This window comes from Numenius arquata, chromosome 1 (genome assembly GCF_964106895.1).
Source record: "Numenius arquata chromosome 1, bNumArq3.hap1.1, whole genome shotgun sequence".
Lineage (NCBI taxonomy): Eukaryota > Metazoa > Chordata > Aves > Charadriiformes > Scolopacidae > Numenius > Numenius arquata.
Genome location: NC_133576.1, coordinates 116,326,651 through 116,347,095, shown reverse-complemented (window position 1 = coordinate 116,347,095; position 20,445 = coordinate 116,326,651). Strand labels below are relative to the sequence as shown.

General features: G+C 42.8%; 1 protein-coding gene across 3 annotated transcripts in view; it reads right to left on the bottom strand.

Annotated features, from left to right (window-relative positions):
• Positions 1 to 20,445, bottom strand: part of STARD13 (StAR related lipid transfer domain containing 13) — a 315,545-nt gene that overhangs the window by 117,110 nt on the left and 177,990 nt on the right. The window contains exon 1 of one of the 3 annotated variants that reach the window (XM_074155441.1): positions 2,127 to 2,333. The exons of the other annotated variants lie outside the window; for them this stretch is intronic. Coding sequence (XP_074011542.1) covers positions 2,127 to 2,295 — 169 coding nt within the window. The 5' untranslated portion in view covers positions 2,296 to 2,333. Of the gene's footprint in view, positions 1 to 2,126; positions 2,334 to 20,445 lie in introns of those variants that run through there. 3 annotated transcript variants of the gene reach the window in all.

The following is a 20,445-nucleotide window of genomic DNA, read 5'->3' as shown; positions in this document are numbered from 1 at the left end:
GGAGACACGCTCACCCAGCAAACCCTCCTTAAAAGTCTTGTCAGGGTTTCATCCACCGAGGGTAAATTGGAGCCTTCAGACTGAGTTATGCTAGCCAGACTTAGCGTTTTTGGTATTACTAACATGGCTATTTTTAACAAAATTACTATTCAGTAGTTGGGGCACTGCAGAAAAGATGTGCACCTTGCATATGATTTTCTACTAGATGAGTACATTCCTATATATGGACTCAGACATCAGCATCTATTTGCACACACAATTTCATGTGAATGAACTGACACAACAAAGAACGGACTCTGTCCCTGTTTTCCATCAATAAAAGAAGTGAAGGAATCAACAATGTATTCTGAGTGATCCAAAACACACAAATATTTCATATACTGAACTGTAACATATAACACATCATCAAAACACAATACAAACATCATTTCCCACAGCTCAGTGTGGCACAGGTTGGAAAGCCGTGGCAGGGCAGCAGAGATCATCTGCCACAGACTGACTCTCCATGCAAGGAGCTGCAGAAAAGTTACATCTCAGAAACTCCTCCCTGTCCCACCACGCAGCCTCTCAAAAGCCCCAGCACCACTGGGTGGCTTTGGCAGCCCTGGCTGTCCCAGACAGCTGATAGGTTACAGGTTACAAGAGGGAACATTAAACAGCACCAGGACAGATAGAGGAGTTGTGTTGATCCATCCCATCCACAGCTGCTGCTTGAAAATTCGGTTGGTACTAGCACGGCACCCAAAACATTTTCAAGTAAACCTGGAGAGAAATCAATTACCCTTTCTTTCCATTCAACCCAGGCTGTACACCGGGTACACAGAATGACATAATATCCTTCCTGAAATTAGAGCTGCGGTGAGGACCAGTATCCTTCAAACACAACCAGTTCCCAAGACTGCCTTGCAAACAACTGCGTTTTCCTAATTGCCACAGAAACTATCTTTTTCATCTTTTTTTAAAAGCTGGCCAAAGAATTATGTATTGTTTTCTTTATAAATGCAATAAAAGTTTCATCGCTATATCCCTGTACTTCTGCCAGAGTTTGACAGCCACGGATATAAAGAATCTTACTGGAAAGCAGCACACAGAAATAGCCACTCCATTTAACTGCTGCTGGTCAGAAGCTCACACCAATTTCTGTAATACTTGCCAGATATGACAGCAAACAATGTTAACTCTATGCCTTCCCCTAGTTAGCAGAATCAAACATCTTTTTGCAAGCTGTCAAGAAAGTGACTTATCTTCAGGATCTTATTTTTCTTTCATGACAAATACACGACATACTCTTTTTCTGCATGTAGGACCACGTCCACTTTGGAAACTGGTATTCTTGGAGACAGGATGCTATGCAAAACTGTGATCAATACAAAACTATGTATTGATTTGCTTTTTAATCTGGAAAAGTCCATACAGTTGGCTTTTATTTTTTTATCCTTGTATTACTGATTCTGAATATGATTTTAAATTGCATGCACAGGCCAAATGATTTGTTCTGAGGCATTTAGCTTTAGTGCTGTGGATATATATTCAGAAAAGGAAAACCAATATCTCTCTAATGTCTGCCTAGATAACTGCATAAGCAGCTGCAGAAAGCCAAATCTGCAATTATTTTTAAGGACATGTGACAAGTTTTCTAATCCTCTGTCAGTTACACACTCTTGTTTCCAAAGGATGTTATCCCAGCTGCCTTCTTCCAGCGGCTCTGGACTTCTGCTTTGTTTTTAGCTGGATGATCATCTGTTCTCTCTCTGTGCTTTACCACAGGCAGGTTTTACCTGTGGCAACCGGAGCAGATGTACTGCTGCCAGTAACTGCTCTGCCAGTCGGAAAAGACGAACTTCAGCACCTAAGCTACTGCATAGTTTATGATTAAAAGATAATTTAGTTAAATAGCTAAGCAGGCACTAGCATTTGTCTCTGGGTTCTCTGTGTATGTGTGCATATGTAGAAACAGAAAGGTATGAATGACTGTTTCAAACTCTGACTCTAGCCAGATTAGTTCAGAATAGAGACAGGAAAAGAGCCTGAAATATGAGGCGTTGAAACCTGTTCCCCTACGAAAAAGGGGACCTGCAGAACCTGTGACAACACCAGGCTAAGGAGAGCTTCTGCCAGTAACTCACCTTGCTGAATTTTTGTCAGCAGCTGGTGACGTGCGAGAATCCTGCTCATCCTGTAGGGAGGGCGCCGGGTGGTTTGATCGAATCGCAAGTACATCTCCTGGCCCTCAGGTGACACCGAGTTTAGGTAGTAACAGCCGGTGCCAGAAGTCCTGGGCACCTGCTTAAACATCTCTGCTCCTTTAAAATCACTCCGTCAGTCTCCGCTGTGGCTACTCCAGATTATAATCAGGGTAATGAAAGGAGGGAGGAAACAAGCCCTAGGGAGCTGAAAAGAGCAAGCGCTTTAAAAGAAAAAGGAGTGCCAAAACCTACAACTCAGGATTCCTGCTTCTCCCACATGATCCGCACGGGCCAATCGCTCTGAGTCCAGCCTGTGGAAGTGGAGCCTGCTGGAGCGGGACAGCCAGTCTGCCTCAGCCCCAGAGAAGGACAACCAGCCTGCCCCAGCCCCGGCAGCCCCCTGGCTCGATGGAGCTTACCTAGCACGGAGGGGGCTGCACCAGGCTGCTTCCGAAAGCAAAGAAGAAAAAGTTGAAGACAGTCGGGAATGACTGTTTTAGAGTACACAGGGCGGTAAACCTTTTCCTCCTCCGCTCCACACCGCCCAGCTGTCGACTCATCTCTGCAGAAGATGCCCTTGCTAATTTTCTAAAAATCATACCCCTGTTTGCCAAGAAAAAGTCCATTTAGGGAAGGGCTGTCTGAATCCTCAAAACCGCACAGTACAACGAGCACTGGAACAAATGAAGCCCTTGGGATAAAAGAAAAAATCAACACTGCCTAGCAGCAGGCACTCAGCAGTAAACAAGACCCAAAATTCCCTAATATTAGTGTTACCGAGAACTGGTCACAACCTGGGAGAAGGGAAGGGGATGGAGAGATTCTGGTCTTCAGGTTCCTCACCATAACATCTTCTGGGGTTTTTTAACAGACAGAGGGGGATTTGTTTTCATTCAGACTTGCATATCAACCACTGAGTTTGCAAAACATGCTATTTCTTTAGTTAATCAAACGGAAGCAGAACATTGCCATTTTTATCAGCAAGTGGGCAGCAAATCTGACTAAAAATATATTGAAAATGCCTTCCTAGTATGCCTGCCACAAATAATTTTCCACCACATTTTAAAATACCAATATTTTGCTTTAATACACCCCTAGCGTGAGATGATTTCTAAGGGAGCAAAGCTCTTGCCAGGGAGTTTTGTGATCAAGACAGTTCCTGATACGAGCCCTGCTGGCCCACGGGAAACAATTTCACAGCCCTGGAGATCAATTTCACAGTATGACAAAACTGGAAATCACGACAACTCACAAGGCTCTTCCACCCACCCAACTGAAGGGGCCCCTGCCAAAACCCATATGCAGGCAGCAGGGCAGGGAAAGGCAGAAGGGAGGCAGCGGGGCGGCTGGCCAGCATGGATCCTGCACAGCTTGGGAACTGTGTTGCCACCTCCCAAAACCATGCCCCTTCCCATGAGGCCAGTCTCAGGCAGGGGGATGCTGGAGTGGCTGCAAGTCCCGGGCAGAAGGGACTCAACCCCAGTCCCATCCTATGGGGGATCTTGACCTCCCTAGACTCAACTTGGACGTCTACCTGTGTCCTGTTCTCCAGCCTTGAGGCCAACAACATCACGATGCGCCTTCATATGATGGAGCTCTCCTCTAACCCCCAGCCTGGATGATGCTGCCCACCAGGGAAGGACCGTGTGGTGGCATTGCCTGTGACCTGCCTGCTAGCACAGAACAAGGTCAGGCTAGCTTGCAAGAGCAGAGGTGGCCACCTAAGTGTGAGGGGGGAAAGTTGCCTCATTCACAATTATTCATTAGAATTTCACTCTGTGCAAACCCCTTAGGGTAGAGATTTACTGCGATGCAATCTGTTCTCATTACACCTTATGAATTTTATTCCTCATTGAAGTGGGACTTTTGCAGTGCTGCAAAATGGAGAAATATAATTCCAGGTACTAGAAATTTAAAATGAATGCTGTAGACTGAAAGCCTCCATTACCCTTTTTACCATACACAGCACCCACAATCCTGTACTTGCTGGTTTTTGCGTGGCTGTACTGTCTTCTCTGAGACTCCCAGCAGGGACTTCAAACTCAATACAGAAGACGTGGCACCACTACCATCCATACTCCCAAACAGGCTGGTCGCTGGCAGCCAGGGAGTAGGAATGACCAGTCTTCTCCCTCCCTTGCTGTGCAAAGTGGAAAGGCAGAAGAGCCGCACAGGTGCAGGTGGAGAGAGCCCGAGCAGCAGGGAAGGGATGGTTTCCATTCCCATCCCAGCTTGCCAAGTTAGCCTGTCAGTCACTCAGCTGCTGTCTTTTGAAGAACAAATATCCCAGAGACTCCCAAGTGTCAATGATGTGCACAGTATTTATCCAAAGAGACATTACCACCACGTGGAGAAATTCTTATTTGATTAATCTACAGTCCTTTGATGTAATTCTATTTATAAATTACCATTGCTAGTGGAAAAAGCAATTACAAACATTCTATAGCAGTCTGTTTAAATTTTCATACGGATTTCTTTTTCTGTTGGAAAACGCATTGACTTTTTCAGCTAATGGGATTCTGTATTGTTCCTTGCTATATTCCCAAAGACTAGGAAGCGGTTTAACAGAAATGTAATGCTTCAAAAGTCAGCCCAAAGAAACAAAAGCCAAGGCAAGAGCCTCAGAAAAGTATTGACTAGGGAAGAAGACTATTAAGGGTTCAACGAACCTAGTTATATGCTTGTAACAGAGAGCAAAGCACCAGCCCCAGTGCTCCTGTGGCTGCCCATCCTTCCCACGTCCCTGCCAGAGGGTAAGTGATGGGGCAGAGCTGCCCTCCCAGCTTCCCCAGCAGCACATCTCAGCGGTCACGAAGGGCAGAATGAGGAGCCTCCATTTGCTGCTTTTCCTGCCTTTCTTGCAAAAAGTCATTTTCCCTTCCTCCCGCACACAAGGGTCCAAACACAACTTCAGAACCAGAGGGCTGCTCCAGGCTCAGCGCTGCCTCTACCGTGGCGGAATTCTTTGGCTCCGGTCCAGCACTTACATAGTAGTCAAATAAAACAAGAAACAACAAGAGTTAGCTGGTCTTGCAGCACTCATTTGAAAGCTCCTGCGCTTGAAGTTGTGCACAGTGGAGGAAAGAAGTAGTCCTCATTGCATACTTTTAAAACTACTGTCTCTTCATTTTGTGATTGCCTTGACACTCACCGTTTCTTTTCAAAAATGCATCATTCAAATGAGGAAATCCCTTTGGCCGCCAACCTTTCAGACGAAAAGCACTACAGAAGCCTAAGCTGTTATATAAGAGAGCTAATTAATATTTCAGTCTCAGTTTACAGACCGTTTCTGGAATAGTTAATAGAGCAACACTGAACTTCATGCTAATGCATCTCATAAAACCAAGATGAAAGCTTTCCCGTGCATTTTACAAAGGCTGCGGGGAAGCCCCAGCGCACACCTGAAATCGCTGCCTGTCACAACAGCAGCACAGCCCAACAGATGGAAACTCAACCCCACATTCCCATGTCACGATTGTTCCATGCAGGAATTAAGATTCCCTCATAAAACCACAGCTGGAATCAGTGATTTTAAACCTGAATCAGAAATGTCTGCCCTTGTATCTATAGTGTAATGCCTACGTGTCACAGCTGGACATCTAACATGACAAACAGTGATTTGATGGGTACTGAAATTTTCTGAAAGATCGGGAGGTTTCACTTACAGTTTTATTATTAAAGCACAGCACTACTGACACCTGCATAGTGTTTATTAGTAGAATTGACAAAGTCAGGTCAAGGATGCGTACTGTTCTCTGTACGCATCCACAGGCAGAACTGCAAGACTTGATTTTCTGTTCATTGATTTATGTCTCTCTTCCATCTTTCCTACCTGAAACTGCATTTGGTGTGAGAGGGAAAGAGGAAACTCTTTGCAGAAAAAAAACTGCCCCCGGGCTACCCAGATACATACCAAACTATCACAGGCAGTACTTGAAATCTGCTTCCATTTCACTGCGAGTGGGGTGCCTTAATTGTCTGGAGAGAACAGTGTGGTGTAGTCTAGAAACGCCAAGATGTATAACGAACTATCCATTTACGACCAGTTTTGTTGAGCACAACAACAGTGTGAGTTTTTACACACCACCTTGGCCTTAGAGGATGACTCATGTAGGCATGAGGCAACGCTATAAGCAGTGGGGTAGTTGAGGGTAAACTGAGATGAACTTTCCCACTTGTATCCACATATAACAGGACCACTTACTCATGTCTTATAAGGCACCCCTCTGAATTAACTGTGAGATAGGTCCACAGTATCGTACTTGGCGTGGAGTTCTTCAGGCTCGGATTGAACCTGTAGTTCTCACACAGTAATCAGTCACTTGATCTTTCTGCCATGACCCATTTCCCTTTTATTGTTAGTTGCACTTATCTTGTTATATCGCATCTAAAATTAAATGTCAACTTGATGGCTTCTCTTCATTTGAAAGCATTGGTGCTATGAGAACAACACAGCTTCCTAATCACTGGAGGAGCACAGTTGTTATTAACATTAGTGACATGCAGTTAGAAGAAGCCGGAAACTCTTGTTTTCAAGTCACTGAAGAATAAAAAGTCAAGCATCTACTTTTAACTTGTTGATCTCTGGATTCCCTTCTATAATCCTGCAGGTAGGAAAACAGCTCAGTTTGCTGGATTGTGGCCAAAACTCCAATATCCTATATATGCAATATATCCTATATTGGATATTGGAGTCCTATCCCCATATCCTGCCCCTACCCTATCCACACATCCTGCCCCTATCCTATCCACACATCCTATATGTCTTACCTGTACCTGCCTTTACAGATGCCTGCACAGCAGCTCATGTGTTAACAACAGGCAATTCCTCCTTTCTCAAATTTAGGAAAAGAAAAAAGTCATATGTGGGGAGCCCAAAGCTGTGTTTACGATGAGGGTTTCACTTACTTCACATCTTTTGAATCCTATCTCTGGGCCTGGGACTTTTAAAAGCAGAAATTCGTTGCCTGCTGTTTAGGAAAAATGCTTTATGTTTGAACACAGACGTTTGTTTGAGACCTGAGCTGGCATTACTACAGGCTGCAAACTCATTTATACAGGGCATGAAACAGCAGGGCCTCCAGAGCAGCCAGAATGCTTCCCCCTGGCTCAGCAACACTTCGACCGTCTTCCTGATGCCGTGCCAGGGCGCCGAGGGTCTGGGGCTTGTCTGGGGCTGCCTGTAATAGGACTGGGGCAAAAGGAAAATAGTTTCTGTGAGATTTCAACGTAGCCAGGAAACGGGATGGAAGTGGCTAATAGCTGCACAGCATTATGACACAGGATCGTTTAACTAGAAAGCAACGTGTTATGGAGGCAAGTCAGCTGCTATGTCAAATGTCTGATAATCAGTTTTAAAAATCATAGAATCATAGAATAGTTTAGGTAGGAAGGATCTTTAAAGGTCATCTAGTCCAACCTTTCCTGCAATAAGAGGGACACCTTCAACTGGAGCAGCTTGCTCAGAGCCTGGTCCAACCTGACCTTGAATGTTTCCAGGGATGGGGCATCTACCACCTCTCTGGGCAACACATGCCAGTCTTTTACCACCCTCACTGTAAAAAATGTCTTCCTTATATCTAGTCTGAAACTTCACTCTTTTAATTTAAAACCATTACCTCTTGTCCTGTACCAACAGGCCCTGCTAAAAAGTTTGTCCCCATCTTTCCTGTAGGCCCCATTTAAGTACTGAAAGGCTGCAGTAACATCTCCCCAGAGTCTTCTCTTCTCCAGGTTTAACAACCCCAACTCTCTCAGCCTGTCCTCATAGAAGAGGTGTTCCAACCCTGTGATCATTTTTGTGGCCCTCCTCTGCAGGTCCATGTCCTTCTTGTGCTGAGGACCCCAGAGTCGGACACAGCACTCCAGGTGGGGTCTCATCAGAGCAGAGTAGAGGGGCAGAATCACCTCCCTCAACCTGCTGGCCACACTTCTTTTGATGCAGCCCAGGATACAGTTGGCTTTCTGGGCTATGAGTGCACTTCATCAGCTCATGTCCAGCTTTTCATCCACCAGTACTCCCAAGTCCTTCTCAGCAGAGCTGCTCTCAATCCCTTCATCCCCAAATGAGTACTGCTAAGCAAGACTTCCTCTTATGCATGAAAGATAGGCTTACAGACACCTTTGATAAACTTCAAACCAGGAGATGAGGCTTCTGAATAGTACATTATACCCTTTTCCTCTGTTACAGCATCCCCATTGCAACATCAGAGGATTAGCCATTTGCATTTTAAGATCCTAATATTTGTCATTAGCACCGGTATAAAAAGTATCTCCAGATTACAAAAGCATTAGTGGCCTGGCCAAACCACAGAAGGCAGCTCCAATACAAGCAGAGGATTAGAAATAATATGCAGGCTCAGAACAACAACAGTAGTTTGTTTATGGGCACAAAGGACGGTAGGGAGAAAAAGAAGGCAACTGCCCCACCAGCCATCCAGGCAAACTTAGAGAAATAAGGACACGTGCAAAAAGCCAAGAAAATGAGGGTCATGGCAAGACAGCTGAAGTGATTCCTCTCATCAGTCCTCCCACAGAGGAGCTCAGGGCTATCAAATCCACAAAATGAATAGTAACAAATTTGAAAAAGACTCCTCCAAGATCCTCTACCAAGAGATCCTAAGGAAGCTCAGCTATCAGGGATAAAAAGGAAAAGGCCACTTGTGGCTTAATAGCTGCTTAAATACAGGAAACAAAAGTAGTAATAAATATTCCATGTTCACAATGGTATGAGGTTCCCAGTGGACTCCCACAGAGGTTAGCACTGGAACCTGTTTTGTCCACTATCCACACACAATTTTTATAAAGAGACGGAGTAGTGAGGTGGCAAAATGTAATGATAACACCAAATTAGTGTGGAAGTCAAAATAGAAATTGGTTGGAAACACTGAGGGTTCTTACAATATTGATTGAGAAGGCCTTAAAACTGTATCTTTTGAGTGCTGATAAATGTACCTGAGAAAAAACACCCTAAACCACAACGTTATGGGATTTAATGGAACTGTTATCACTGAGGAAACAGATCTTGGATAGGTTTATGAAAATACAATAAAAGTGCTTAGTAGGAACAAAAAAGCAAAGAGGATTTTAAAACTTTTTAGAAAAGCAATTGAGAGCAAACCAACAAACATCGTTTTGCTATTACAAAGGTCTGCCCACCACTTGGCAGTGCTGAGATCTTCTCACAGTGGATGGAGTTGGGAACAGTAAGTGAAATGATCATGGGGCAGGTTCAAAAAGAATGATCATAAATATTTCTTCATCTTTGCATACCTGACCCCTGGAAGTCATTGTTAGAGGATACTGTAGCTGCCAGATTTTAGAAGAGTTCAAAAAAAGATTAGGTAAATTCCTGAAAGAAAAATCCAGCAAGGGCCATTAAGCACAAAATTCCAGCTTGTGGCTCAGGACCTCCCTGAATCACATGAACGCAGGTACAATATATAAGGTATTCAGCATCACTACATGCTTATCCCAGTGTTATATTTTTCCCAAAGCAGTTGCAACTGCCTGACTGGCCAACACATGATAGTGGGTTGGATGGGGCTGTGGTCTGACCTGGAGTGGCTGATGTGTACTCCTACGTGAGCTAACCAGCCTGCAACCACCCCGTGGACTATATAAAAGTGGAATTCTAATAGCACTGCTAGTGCATAAATGCATCAAAATAACCACTCCTGTGGTCTCTGGCTGGAGTATTTCCCTGGGCACAACCTCTCCATGCCTTCTTTGCACATTTACTGGTGAAGCATAAGCCGGTGGGTGGTCTGTTGGCTGTGATGGCAGGCTCAGACGATGTGACCTTCCTGTCCCTTCTGCTCTCCCGGGAGATTAGAAGGGACCAGGCGCTCCTGGTCAGTGGGTAAAGTCATTGCAAGGAGTTGGTTGTTTTGTCCACTGTCTGGCTGCTAATTTAGGTGTTATGGTCTTGCTCCTGTTCAGTTTTAAGCATCACATTTTTTCTCAGTCAAACCACACCAGCATATGAATATAGTCTCCACTGGCCTCAGCTGAACTCTTCCCAAGCCAAGAATAGCCAGCATAACACAGTGTGGATTCTTGAAAGACAGTGGTTCTCAACAGTAAATTAAAAAAAAAAAAAAAAAAAAAAGGTTGGATAATAAATAGAGGTCAAAATAGAAGTCAAAAGAGAGGAAGACACTTCAGGTGGCAGACTTCCTCTGCCAAAGCATTCAGAGAGTATTATGACAGGAATAAGCTAAAAGTAGTTTCCATACCCTTCATGCAAGTCCATCTGCTAAATCTATACCCAAGTTCCAAAAACTAAAGCCACAGGAACTGTGCAAATATATTTAAGTAGTGGTGGGCTAACACACATCCTCATCTCCCAGTCTTGCTAACAAAGTGTTTGGATAACACAGTGATAACATAAGAAAGTGTTTAGATAAACTTAGTTTCTTATGTTAACCAAATACACTGTAAATCCCTACACAGCCCTACTGCTGGTGTCACTCTGAACCACAGGCAAACATTCCTATCTCAGCTGAAGATTCATGCCTTAGCAGACTTCCTGTGAGGGCTTCGCTATTTATTTTCTTTTCAACAGGACTCCAGTACCATGGTGATGAAACGGGCAAGAAAGAAAATATTCAGGTTTTGATCTGGTTTTGAGAGAGGGTTTTTTCATCTCTCTGTGCTGAAGAGACAATGCTGAAGTTAGATTTTGTAAAAAAATTAAAAAAAAACAAAAGAAGACAGAACAGAATAGCTCTTAGCAACACTATTTCAAACACAACAGTGTGGGACTGGTGCATGGGAACACCAAATTCTCCAGGCTCCTTGAAATCAATGAATATTCATTGCATGATTTCAGTCCCTGGTCCAGTGAGGCAGACCCATACAATGGTTAGGGCACAGGAGTACCTAGCAGTGACTTGCTACAGAACTTCAGGGAAGTTGTATAACCTGTCTCTGTACCAATTTTCTGACTGATAACACTAATCTTTGCCTTGCTTAACTACTTTGGTACCTAAATGTAAAAAAAAAGAAAATAAAATTTTGTAGGCAGTTTCATTTGTGCAATGTGCACTGGCAGCCCAGAAAGCCAACTGCATCCTGGGCTGCATCAAGAGAAGTGTGGCCAGCAGGTCACGGGAGGTGATTCTACCCCTCTACTCTGCGCTCATGAGACCCCACCTGGAATACTATATCCAGCTTTGGAGTCCTCAACACAGGAAGGACATGGACCTGTTGGAAGGGGTCCAGCGGAGGGCCACGAAGATGATCAGAGGGATGGAGCACCTCCCCTATGAAGACAGGCTGAGAGAGCTGGGGTTGTTCAGCCTGGAGAAGAGAAGGCTCCAGGGAGACCTCATAGCAGCCTTCCAATATCTGAAGGGAGCCTACAGGAGAGCCGGAGAGGGACTCCTTGTCAGGAAATGTAATGACAGGACAAGGGGTAATGGTTTTAAATTGGAAGAGAGGAGATTTAGATTAGATGTAAAGAAGAAATTCTTTACTGTGAGGGTGGTGAAGCACTGGAACAGGTTGCCCAGGGAAGTTGTGGATGCCCCATCCCTGGAAGTGTTTAAGGCCAGGCTGGATGGGGCTTTGAGCAACCTGCTCTAGTGGAGGTGTCCCTGCCCATGGCAGTGGGGTTGGAACTCGATGATCGTTAAGGTCCCTTCCAACTCTAAGCATTCTATGATTCTATGATTTTCCTTACAAGCAATGTCAATCCACTGGAGGCAGGCTGTAGTCTACTGTAACTGCATGAAGCAAGGAGAAAATAAATATCCTTCAAAATGGTGCTATACCTGTGGTGGCTTCCTTCAGATGAGACATTGCCTAAACTTGCAGAATGCCACAGATTTCCCAATATATTATTAAATGCATGTTATCGGATCTTGTAAATACTGAGTAACAAGGATGTAGTGTTCATACATGTGGCTCTACAGAGCAACACACACTAACTGGTAAGCTGGGTCTCGACTCTAGGGCTGGACTGCACCTTTGCACGCAAGGAAGTACTCTGCAGGATGCACATAAAGCATTTTGTTTGCTAACAATTAAAATATCTCCTGTTTTTCTATAATCCCCAGGCCACCACCACCAAGACAGCCACTAGGTACAGCAAAGCCATCCCTTTGCTGGTTACTCTTCCTGGAGACCCAGGAAAGCTGGGGTTTTGGCTGATGCCTGGTGGGAGTTTGGGCTACACAGGGTGTTCCCGGGAGGGATGCTCTCTGCAGAAGTGCAGTGACCCTTTCTACCTCCACCTCTCCCATCTCCCTGATGAAGCAAACTGAATTAAGCCTCGTGGCAGCCAGCATCCCTGGTACAGTGCAGGACCATCTGGCCTGACACATGGCAGTCCCGTGACTGAGTGAGGGCACTGAATCCAGCACAGAGCTGAGGTCCATCTCCATGGCATCTGGGTACATGCTCTCCCATGCCCTGAGGAACAGGGTGCACATGACATTTTCTTCCCCCCCCTTGATTACCAGATTGGGCGTCCCAGAACCAGAGAAAAGGCTCTGCATAGAAAGTAATATGGATGAGCAGTGAACTTGGTCACTAGCCCAGCTTTAAGGCTGACCCACTGTTTCACTGCAAGTGCAACCAACACACTTGCACACTTAGCTGGTTGCATAATTTCAGCCATACTGGTGTCTAAATAGCAACCTCACAAATAAAGAAGCCGGGGAGAAATGGAACATGCATGTATGACTTATCCCTCACCCAAAGCTAGAATTTAGCATCATCTACATCAATTGCTCTGTACAGTACATTATTTGCTCTGTATATCTGAAAGAGAATGCATGAAGCCCATAGTTTTTAATCCCAAATTATTATTTTTTCATATCAGAAGATTTAGGCGTATCAAACAATTACAATTTTTTTTTTTCTAAAACAAAGCCCAAACCACAATAGTCCCTGGCAGACCTTCCACAATAAACCAGCAGTGGAGCAGTTTACCATATAAACAGATATTCATGAATTGGACAAGTCCCTGACCAGGATTTTCTGTCTCCCAGCAATCAACTGCTCTGTGCACAACTTAAGCTTTTCATTTCGAGACACTGTATTTCTTTCTTGCACCCTTTTTTTTTTTTTTTTTTCACTCACAGTTTCCACTGCACTGTATAGACACTATGGAGCTGATGTATCTTGATAAAGTTATTTTGGCCAATAAGCTGCAGGTGTTTGTTGTTTTTTTTTTACAGAGTGGAAGCCTGCCAAATAGCAGGAGTGACGCAGAGGAAAGGGTCTCCCATAGCTCCCTTGCCAGACACATGATGCTTCTCCTGAGAAAGAGCAAGCAGCCTGCTCCTCCTTCCCCAGAGCCTGCCTGTGGAAAATGCTTCCAGTGAGCAGGAAGGACCAGAGAGAGCCTGGAACCTGCGGCAATGCAGATGGGGTGAATTATTCTCCAGCAGACATTCCCTCCTTCTTCCCCCCATCCCAATATTGTTTGTACTGCCTTGAAGCATATTCTCTCTCTCCACTTCTCCCCTCTCTAGCTCTGTACACCTATACACTCCCTTGCACATCCTCCCCCCTCCTCCAGCAACCACTTACCAAGACTTCTTCTCCTCCTCTGTTGATTCCCCCTCTGTTGGAAACAGGCAGACCAAGAGAATAGGTTGACAAGGTTCATACCAGCTGTGAATTTCTTTTTTACTCTCTAGATTCCAGCATGATGAAAATATTGCCATCTACTCTCTGTTTACCCTGGCATCCTATCAAGTCCTTCCACCAGGCTTCCTCCCTGTCCCACTTTCTGAATATACAGCTCTCTTTCAAATCAACTCCACGATGTTCCTCATTTGTTGTCGTCTACTTAAGGTGTTGCTCCATGTTTATGGAATGTAGTTTTACTGGAAAAATTCCTCGGCCAAAACCTTCAAAAGGAACGACTCATCTTGGGTTGATTTTCCATTACAGTTGTGAAGCTCTGACTTTCTGGGAGCGTTGGTTTCCTCAGTCTGAACACAAGACTTCTTTGAAGTATCTCAAGTTGGGCAACTAAAAATTGCAGAACTGAAATTGCACTTGACCTTTGAGAAAGGTTAGTCCTGTTTATGTTTGCCAATTATTTTTTCCTCTCATTCAATTAGATTTTGACAGGTAAGTGCTGTTCTCAGCTCTAAGGACGTGAAATTAAGGCAAAACTGGGTCCTGAAAAAAGAGTTTCCAGACCATGCTGCTGTGGAGGTCTTTTACTCCAAACCAGAATTCATTGATTACCCTGTAAGTGCTCAGGATTTGAACTTGTGTAGCTGAGATAAGAATTGGCTTTAAAGTACTTTGCATGTACTCTGTACTTGGATTGCAAAAGAATGAACCAGAGATGCATACATTTCAGTCTTTACTTTTCCTTCTTTTATGTCCTGGGGAACCTATGACATATAGTATACTCACTGGTTCATAACATGTTACCAAACATAGTAAGTTGGATGATAAATTAAAACCAAATGGAGTTCTTAACATTTAGCTTTCAAACCACTAGTAAACCCATGTTATTTTAAAAATAAACTTTGTTCCCATTTTGCTCAGACTAGTCAAAGTTCATTTGACAGGGAGGCAACTCTGGCTGTGACACCTGTGATTGGTTTGAAAATAACTTTTTAAAATAGCAGTTGTGATGTGAGGGATTACACGTCTCCAGAAGATTACAAATGGGAAACAGACTCTGTGTCTCACCAGGTTAGGTGTAGCTCAGCTAGGAAGTGAACAGTCACATCGTAAACCTCCCTCTTACTTTGTTCCTAATTGGCAGCCTTGTTAACAACATCAGCAAAGACTGTTTACTGAAACCTGGAAGCTACAAGGTCATACCATAAACTTGTCATGCCCTTATACTCTTTCCTAAGTATCCACGAGCAGCTGTTGTGAAAAACAGGATACCTGGGGCTGGCAGACTTTTTCTCTTACTAAGGACACTGTACCAAATACAACAAATATTCACACATCAGGTAACTAACTAGTAGCTTGAAAAGTGAACCTTAAAACAGACTTTAGAGCATGTAGTACGAAATCTGCATGGCTGCTGCCCTTGTTCCTTAGCTAAACTAGCCTGGGGTCACAAATAAAATCATAGAGCTTTTATTACGATAAATTTGGTATGTCTTCTAAAGATGTGTAATTCACAATCTACCTCTCTAGAATAATCTGGAAATGTAGAAATACATTTATGCAAGGTTCAGGTACACTTGCTGGCTACTGTCAGAACATGTAACTTTAAGTCCATGTTCAAGTGCCACTGAAGCCACAGGCACCTTGTCAGTGCAATCTCCCGCTTTGTTTACTTGAGCAGGTACCTTAAAATGAAGCCAGAAATGCTATAAGTAGCAATATTTAAAATTAAACTTCTGCCATGCTAGTGACTTGCTGATTTCCATATCAAATGGACACAGGTGGCAGCTGAAGAGATGGCTTTTTCCCCGCTTGTCACTAATGCAAGCAGGTCTTTGGTGCTGTCACTTGGCTAGGATTATGGAAAGAAATAAGCACCACCGGAGGGCAATTCATTCCCCTTGTCTCACACACCTATTTCAGGATGACAGGACTTGCTTTCAGAGGTACCTATTTCTGTCCTGACTGTAAAGGACCTCGTGTGACTAGCTCAATCCTTTTAGAAGGCATCCCCACTAGACTTGCTGCTTTCAAGTCAGGGCAGATACTTCTCACCCTATATGTTATTTATAACATGAATCAAGACTGTGTGGATAGAGCATAACATAATGCTGGTACTCCAAGGACTAAATGAAACCTAAGTGGAAAAGGAGTGAAGATTTCTTTTCTCAAGTATTTCTGTCAGTCGGTACAACTTGGCAGTAGCTTGGATGCTACATTCCCATTTTGGGATCCAGCCTTGATCTGGAGATCTAGTTGAAACTGTGCTTCCACAGGGCTGACAGGTACATCAGTGGCTGTGCCACATACCTCAGGAAAGCCAGGGAAACGCTGGCATGGATTGTATTCTCACCTTCATCGGCAACCCAGGTCTTAGGATGCTGTCCTTGGGATGGGTGTCTTTGTGTCTACCATTTCACTAGCAGGGTCTGCATAGCGAAAGACTGAAAACAGCTCTGTGCTAAGGAACCCAGGGAAGAATTAAATGTTAACTTTACAAGAACTACCGTATTCCACAACTTCCTACTGATTATTTCCTATTTATCATGTTACTGCTGACTGTTTCATCCCCTGAAATTGTGTGAACATGTATGTTTTACTCAGGCATCTATTGGCAAAACTAACGCAGAGACAAGATTTCCGGTGCAAAACAATGCCCACTATTAAAGAAATAAGTCATTAAATAAGAGCATCCATAAATAGAAATGGTTGTAAAAACAAATAGGGGAAAGCATCTGGTTTGCAACATCTTTGCACAATTTGCAGTAGCTAAATCTGGACCCAATTAATGACCTGTTTATTTTCCAAAATTTCAATAAAATGCCTTGGCAAAAACTTAATCTGTCTCTGGAGAATGTCTTACTTCCTTCCATATGTTGCCCGATCTGTCACAGCAGTAAACTTCTTCCCAGTTTCATGATCCCTAACAATTGCACCAACCGATCCTTTCCATAAAATAAGAGATAATGGTTCCAGCCCTCTGAAAGTCATGATCCTCCCTCAAGAGAAAGCAGCACAAAGGAGTGAAAGAGCAAGTGAGTGCCCTGTGTTATAGCCTCTATTGTGACCTAGAATCCAGAGATTTAAAACAGTTCCTACCTACAATTCATCCCAGCTGTTTTATAATCCCTCTGAATTTGATAGTTTCTTTAAAATGCTGCCATGCCACGACTAATATACATGCCTTGGCAGTGTAACACTTGTCCTGCTGTCCTTGTTGTTCAGGGTGCCTTCAAAAGAAACAGCTTAGGCCGTTTTGTAATTACATGTTTATGGTTTTGTATAAAACAAAACAGATGTTTCAGAGTCTATTTTATTTGATGGTGTCTTCTCTAACCTAGATTCTGAAATGTATTTGATCTCTATTTAAATCAGATTAGGTATAGTATCCTCTATTTTTTTATATGCCAGAAATATGCGTGTTCTGATACTTTCATGTTTCTGATGAACTTGTGCGTCCTACCACACTGATTTAATAGATAATATTTTTAAAAAGAATATGCTGTTGGTTTAGAGGTTAAATGCAACAAAACAGGTGAGTCCACATGAATTGAACACTTAAGCATTTAAATTTACAAAGTATTTATGTGCTCTGATGAATTAATACCATAATCAAATTATAAGTTTTATTCTGAAATAAAAGCACTGGAGTTGTTAGGGACATCTAGAGAGAGCAACTGTAATTACCAAAATACTCATTTGCCAAGCTGATGTAAAGCTCTACGCTTCTGACTCTCTAGGAACTAATGCTTCTTTTTTTTTTTTTCAGGAGTGATGGAATGACTTAAGTTAGGACAATAAAACCCATCCTTACATCAGAACCCAGAGTGTTTCTGCTGATTTTGGAGAAGTTGCTCTTTATTTTCCTTAATGTAACTGGCAGAAACAAAAATGGTCCAAATCTTTAACTGTTAGATATTGAAGCTGTAACAAAGTTTCTTCCCCAGGAAGAAAATTCTTCCCCAGGAAAGAAGCTGGCCAAAACTCCAAACACCTCACCATGTGGTAGAAATTCAGGTAGAAATTCAACACACGTATGTTTGGTTATGCATGCTAATGGCAGTTACTGACATTTTGAAAGCTGACTGTGCCTTTTTGGCTATGTAATTTCCCAGTCTGTTCAAAGGTAGCTGATGGGCTAAATGCTGCCATGGGACTTTGAAATTCTCAGCGGAGAAAAGTAAGAGAAGATATGGTAAAGTTGGGTGAAGTAGTAAGTCATGCAGAAAAGAGGGATCAGTAGTCATTTTTACCTTCCTATGATACCAGAAATACAATGACGTTCAGTAAAATTTTAAAGCTACAAATTAAAGTTTAAAAACTGAAGAGAAATAATGCGTGCCACGTGTTGGTTTTACTTGAAAGGACATGATCTGACTCACTAGTTACACTATTACACAGCAGTCCTCCCCCCATCAGTTTTCTCGTATCAGCTTCTCTAGTGCTTGCCCATACTGTATTATTTTCTTCTATTTCTGCTACTTTATCTAGAGAGCTATTCTGAAGATGCGCATTTACCTTGTCTTAGACAGTGACTTCCACGAATGGAAATATTTTTTTTCCTGAAAAAAAGCGGTGCCAGCCTTTGCTGAACATCCTCACTTCACTACATCTATAAAGACACCCTACCCTCTATGACTTTATTTATAATTCAAAACATTTATTGCATCAAGGCATAACTATTACTCCATTAAAAACACTCCTTCCTAAATTTCAAGTGAATATTGTATGCATATTCAACCCACAGTATTTTAAAGTCACTCATGACTCTTTTGTTTTGTGCTTTGAGACAGTCAGATAGCTCCATATTTGTTTCTGAAGTAGCATTTGCAAGTTGAGATTGCTGCAAAATATTTGCTAAAAAATAGTGTGAATAGTTCATGGACTTGTCAGAATCCATCTGTTTGAGTCTATTAATGGGTGCATTCCCAGCTGTGGTCTTTCCAATGTCATAAATAAAAAGTTTCTTTCTTACTACAAATCTGATGGCTGAAATCTCCCTGTAAAATCGATTCATTTAGATAAAATCTGTCCTTATGTTAAAGAGACCTCTTAAAATGAGAAAGACTATGAGATGCCAATTGCATTTTCTTTCAGCAGTCAACTGACACATAAACGACACACACTCTCAAATAATTTACCACAGCATTATTCTGGATAAGCTATGAAACAGCATGCCATTCAGATCAGGATGAATGGGACTGGGGTGGGGAACGAGAGATGCATTTACCAAAGGAATGAGAGGCAAAAAACCACTCCTCCAGGCAGTGAATCCAAAATAAACATATATATATATATGCAATACACTTTAGGGAAACCAAAGCTATGAACCAATGCAGGACGTTCCTAAATCTTTAGGAACCCTTTTTTGTAATGCTAAGTGTAATTTTTCAGTATTTTGGCAGTGAGAAGTATAATTTGTAACATTGATTTTGACTTAACTCTTTCAACATTCCCTCAAGCTATCCACTTCCTGGAGCTGGCAGCTGCCCTGAATTTTTTCTTAAATTACAGCAACAGAAGACCAAATACAAAGATGTTTCAAGCTGCTCTTAGCTCAGATTCAGACAGACCTACATATGATATAAGGTACATTCGAACCACGCTTCTGTGCTGAAGGTAATTTCCTCTTAAATTCTTTCTATGACAAAACCAACTCCAGTTACTCCAGTTCTGGGATTTTTTTTAAGTGCTTCTGTATTGAACAACCTGTGAAGCTTCAGTGTCTTCTGCAACATCATGGCCTGGGACACGAGTCCCTCCTCCCCAGAAAACATGCTGCTTGGCTTCTCGGAGCACCAGTGCCATTCATTTAGTTCAAGCAATGCAAGAAACCTATTATCCCCACATCATTTTAGATCTGTGACAAGAAATACTTGTACAGAATTGACAGAATTAAAAAAGCTACTTTGGAGTTACTGAATTTATCTTGCTGCTAAAGAAATACTCGCAGTTTAAACAATTTTTAGCTAAGCATAAATTTCAAGTGTTTTTGAAACAGATTCGGAATCAAATTCTTACAGCTTAAAGAAACACAATGATTATAACTTTCAGTGCCTCCTCTTCCACTGTCCTACACCATGTTGCTGGATCTGTAAAAATTATTTCTGGACACAAAAACTTTTCTATGTACTTACTGTTCAACAGCAGCAGCAAAAAAACCCAGTATTTCAATGAAATCCGTTGAAATACGATTCACTCGGCTGTCTCTATACAGCAGAGCATGTTTGAGGTTTGATTGGCATGCTAGCTGAAAACATCTTGTTTTTTTAATTCTCACGAATTTTTATCTACTACTACACTGCTAAGTGTAGTAATTGCTGGATGTAATTTCAGGCCTCTGTGCCAAAGGATGGCGAGTTCGTTTGTACACACTGCTCCGGATTAGCACCCGGCAGGTGAGAGAGGCCATATCTGCACTGCACGGTTTTGGACTTTGTGTGATTACCTTGGGAGCCAAACACGTACTTTTTGGCATGTTTTCTTGCCTTAAGTGTCCCAAATAATGTAAGAGCTGACTCACAGTCCCTCAGACTGAGGGGTTTATGGCATTTAACCAGGGGCACGTGTTGCACACCTCTGCATGTAGCACTGGGGCATGCGGAGGCGATTTAGTTTAGTGAGCTGAGTACAACTTGTATAAACTCTAATTAAATGTGAT